Genomic DNA, 4,637 nt, shown 5'->3' on the forward strand with positions numbered 1-4,637 from the left:
TTAAACTCTTACTACTATTTCTGGTTGTTTTCTTCTTGCTTTTTGTTTTTTATTTTATTATGATCATACCTTCTTTAATCTCTGAGTGTATTTAGAGGTTCTGTGTGTGTACACATTTAATTATTTGTGACTTTTTAAAAATTCTCTTCTCTTTCTTTAATTATTGCTATTTACTCTGTGTTTTTATTTGTCTTAGATATTTTTCTTTTATGTTCTGTTTTCCTCATATACCTGGTTGTCTTAGGTTGTCTGTTCAGCAATAAGAATGTAGGATTATGGAGCTGGTGTGGGTTTTCCTCTGATGTTATATTTCAGTAGATTTAAGTAGGCTGATTTTCCTGTAATTCTCTCTGAAGTGGAAAATCATACCCAGAGCACGTTGTACTTGGATGCGTGTCAACTATTAGATTTCAATTTAGAATAAGTGTGTAGAGAGCCTGAGGGGGAACCTTCTAAATGCCAAAGAGGAAGAATTTACTACAGAGTATCACCAATCACACTAGATGCCTTAAATTTCTCCTATAAGATTCTGTTCAACTTTTGAAGGAAACAGCCGCACAGTTTTTTTTTTCCTGGAGGGAAAACCCTGCTTGCCTGTCTTCTGTAGAAGGGATGGAGGATGTGGAAGGAGACACCTACTGTGCTCAGTTCCTTTCTTACTTTCTTGGAACTTGTCTGGCTCCAGAGCCTCTGAGAAGTTTTAAAAGGAATTTGGCTTCTGCCGCTGCTCTCTTACTTCGTAGATGGTCAGAAAGTAATATATTATGACAATATTATCTTTGTTTCCCTCCCAAATGTTGAAACTACTGCACTGATTTAAGATAGAATGTTATGTTCACAGCTTTCATAGAAGAATTATTGAAGATATATTTACCAAATACAGGGTATATGGGGATCTTTTGCCAAATTATATTTTCCATGATGTCACTCCAAATCCTTTATATAAAATCCATCCTTAGAACCTAGCTAACTAACTGGTACAAGCTCTACTGACTCCCCCAGCTAGTACGGCTACCTTACAAATAAGTGTCTTGCTCAGGTGACATATTGGAAATTCAAACGCACTGTCCCTATTATTACAGAAAATAACTCCACGTATAATGTCCTCTGCTGATTGGTTGGTTGCACTGATCTTATTTGTGAAACTACATCAACATTAGTAGATGTTAGTAGCCTTTCTGCTTTCTCCTGGTGTATCCACCCAAAATAGAAAAACTTGCCCAGAATGGAACACTAATTTTTCAAAATTGGCGTGGAAAACACTTGCACATGATGAAAGACAGCCATGCAATTGAATTTTGAGTGATGAAGAAAGCACCTTCAGACAAAAACTCCACACCTTCTTTGAGACCGAAAGAAAAAACGAGCTTGACTAATGTTCTCTCCTCCGTACTAGGCAAGAGGGTGCCATCACCGGCACTCAGCACAACCTGGAAGAAACGACTTCGTCTTTCTGATACCGTTTCTTTTTCATATCTGATATTATCTGCTCGCCACTGGGAGTGTCCTTTGCCAGGACTAAAGGTCACATCAAAGCAACGTATGTGGCAAGGGAAGGAAAAATCTGGATGAGTTGTCATGATGCACAGCCCCTCTCAGCCAAGGTCTTTGGACGTTCCCCTCTCACTGTAATTTGGATACAGTAGAGGCAGCATGTTGGAAACGCAGGTTTAGGGTATCTCAATATCGACCCCTACTATACCAAAATGGAGGTAAACTTTTCCAGAAGCTAGTTACACAGGAAATAGAATTAATGGTCATTTAAGTATTATGAAAAAAAAAAGAAGGAAATAGAAGAATCCATCCCTCCCCCTCCAATGACTGGTGAAGAGATAAAGATACTTGCAGAATATCGCATTTCAGAATGCTTAGCAAGGTACAGTACTAGGAAAGAATTGGGAATTGGAGTCTCTGCCACTCGCCAGCTGGGTCTTTTAAAAGAAAACTGTTGAACTAGCCATCTTGATTTTTCTTGGAAAAAAAGCTTATTTAAATGTTCTCTCACTTTTAAAAATGTTTTCGACACTTTGTTGCTGTCTTCTTTTGAATTTTGTATAGGAATGGCATGATGAACTCCAGTGCTGAGTTACTCGGAGGATATTCATCTACCTCTGGTTTCTTCCTCCCGCTCTGGCTTCTACCTGAGACCACACCCCAACACAAGCATGCAACCATTTTATTACATTAGGCATACCCACATATTTTAATATATTTCTACTTGTGTACTTAAGAACTAGCTTCTGACTTATAGCGAATTTCCCCCTTAAAATAATTCAAGTCCATGCACATCCATGTTCATTTTTCCACCTGTGTCCTTTCAGCTTACATTTTTCTATATTGTTTGATGTATTATCAAGTTCACAGACCCTGGTGACTAATGGTCTTTCTTGGCATGTTGTATGGAAAAAAAAAAAACAACTATTCAAGAAAAGTAGAAAATTAATTGCAAAATGCATAGGTGGTAACTTTCCAGAATGTCGTGAGACTCACGGGTTTTCCGCTGTTCGATGTTCTCTCTACAGACTGAAACTGATGGACAGCAAAGCACACCAGGTAGGTGCTCATGGGGACAGACTTCTCGAAAGTTGTTCGCTGCCATGTGTCATCCTCTGGCTCTTCTTTCTGTTGAGAACAAAAGATAATCTTTTATCGATCAAAAGATCAGTCCTCTACAAGACAAACAAGCAGTCGCCCCGAACCTGGCTTCCTGGCCAGAAGCTCTTTGTCAAAGCTTAGGAGTGAAATTGTGGTGATGCTGAAAAGACTAAAGGAAAATTCGCTTTGTTTTTAGTCCCCGGAAAGAGTGATTGAATTATACACTCAGGGAGAAATAAGATCTTGACTGTGATATCCTTTAAATAGAAGTTTATTTTTCTATACTAAACACGCAATGTGACCCTGACATTTGAGGGCGCGGGAATCCCTCCATGAAGAACTAGCTAGTGCGCCGCGTCTTGCACTGCGGAAGGACTAAGGAGGTGTTTGCTGATTTGACAGTGCAGGTGGGCAATCAGGCATTCAGAAGGTTGGCTTCTCCTGAAGACCAAAGGTCTGGTCACTAAAGTCCGTGCCTTGGTTACCATGAATGGAGAGAAGGATTGCATTGCTTGACGCGGCGGCTGACCCATCTGGGTTTTTGGTCTATGCCAGCTCTGCTGTCCTTGCTGTCAATCACCCGTCCTCAGGCTTCAACCACAAATACTTGCCCAGCTCACGCTAGCACTGTTTAAACATTTCCACATCGCCTGCAGCCACTCTCAGTCACTCTCTACATGGGAAGCTTTAACAAGAGATTAGGCGAGGGAGGCTGGAGCAGAATCGGCACATGGTTGCCTTGGCAGGCAGGTGCGTGCATGCGCTCGCGCTGGGCTTCAGCAGGGGAAGTCACTCTGCAGAACAAACCTAGCAGTATTGGTTCTGATCTCCTAACGACCCGAATATTCTCCTCCAGGACAACTATCTGGATCTAGCAGAAGGTGAAGAAGTATAACTGTGCCCAGTGAACAGGTCAGAAGGGAAGATCTTTTTTTTTTTTTTTTTTGAGACAGAGTCTCACTCTCTTGCCTGGGCTAGAGTGAGTGCGGTGGCGTCAGCCTAGCTCACAGCAACCTCAAACTCCTGGGCTCAAGTGATCCTCCTGCCTCAGCCTCTGGGTAGCTGGGACTACAGGCATGCGCCACCATGCCCGGCTAATTTTTTCTATTTTTAGTTGTTTGGCTAATTTCTTTCTATTTATAGTAGAGACGAGAGTCTCACTTTTGCTCAGGCTAGTCTCGAACTCCTGAGCTCCATCCGCCCGCCTTGGCCTCCCAGAGTGCTAGGATTACAGGCGTGAGCCACCGCGCCCGGCCAGAAAGGGAGATCTTAAGCAGAGGGTAGTAGGTTTGCCTTCTTTCTCTTACTGCCTTCACTGCCCCCATCTGTGCCAAGACATTCTGACAGCATTCTACTCTGATCCAATCTCCTGGATTGGTGTGTCACACTTTAAATTTATCCCTTCCTCTTTCTTCTCCAATCAAAGCTTAATTTCTCAGGTGCCTGACACCAGAAGAAAACAAGTTGAAAATGAGTTCATACTGGGGCATGGATGGCTGATGAAAGTACATTTTAATACTCCTAAGCTTTTGTCTGCTTTATTTTGTTTTTGCTTTTTCAAGAAACATTTTATCCTCAAAAGAGATTAATTTCGATGATGGTATTTCAGAGACTGGATCAGAAAGATGGGAGCTATAATTTAGGGCTAAGTATCTTTCTGGTCCTAGGTAGAAGACCATTATACCTAAAGTTAACCTACCCTTTTTACAGGTCAAATGTTTAAATTATGAGAAGCCTCAACTTTGAGCTAATGACAATCTAGGTAACCACATGACCCATTACGGAGGTGAGGAGCAGTAACAGAGGAAAGAGTCTTAAGTTAATTAATAATTATACAGGCAGAAATTATTGTAACCTATTTTGTTTTTTGAGTTTTATTAGACATTTAACAAGCACCTCCCATTGACCAGAAAATCTACTGGCATAGTCTTCCCTGGAGTTGGCTTCTACAACACAGTATTTGTGATAATTTTTTACAGTAGCTTTATCTTTAAGAAAACAACAACAGGCCTGGCGCGGTGGCTCATGCCTGTAATCCTAGC

The 4,637-nt window shown here is 41.3% G+C and overlaps 1 protein-coding gene across 1 annotated transcript in view; it reads right to left on the reverse strand.

Moving 5' to 3' along the window:
* The window catches only part of ENPEP (glutamyl aminopeptidase (aminopeptidase A)), a 112,414-nt gene that overhangs the window by 69,689 nt on the left and 38,088 nt on the right, over window positions 1-4,637 (reverse strand). Inside the window, exon 3 of the mRNA XM_012655077.1 lies at window positions 2,491-2,622. Coding sequence (XP_012510531.1) covers window positions 2,491-2,622 — 132 coding nt within the window. The remainder of the gene's footprint in view (window positions 1-2,490; window positions 2,623-4,637) is intronic.

This window comes from Propithecus coquereli, unplaced genomic scaffold (assembly GCF_000956105.1).
Source record: "Propithecus coquereli isolate 6110/MARCELLA unplaced genomic scaffold, Pcoq_1.0 Scaffold46, whole genome shotgun sequence".
NCBI classification, from domain to species: Eukaryota; Metazoa; Chordata; class Mammalia; order Primates; family Indriidae; genus Propithecus; species Propithecus coquereli.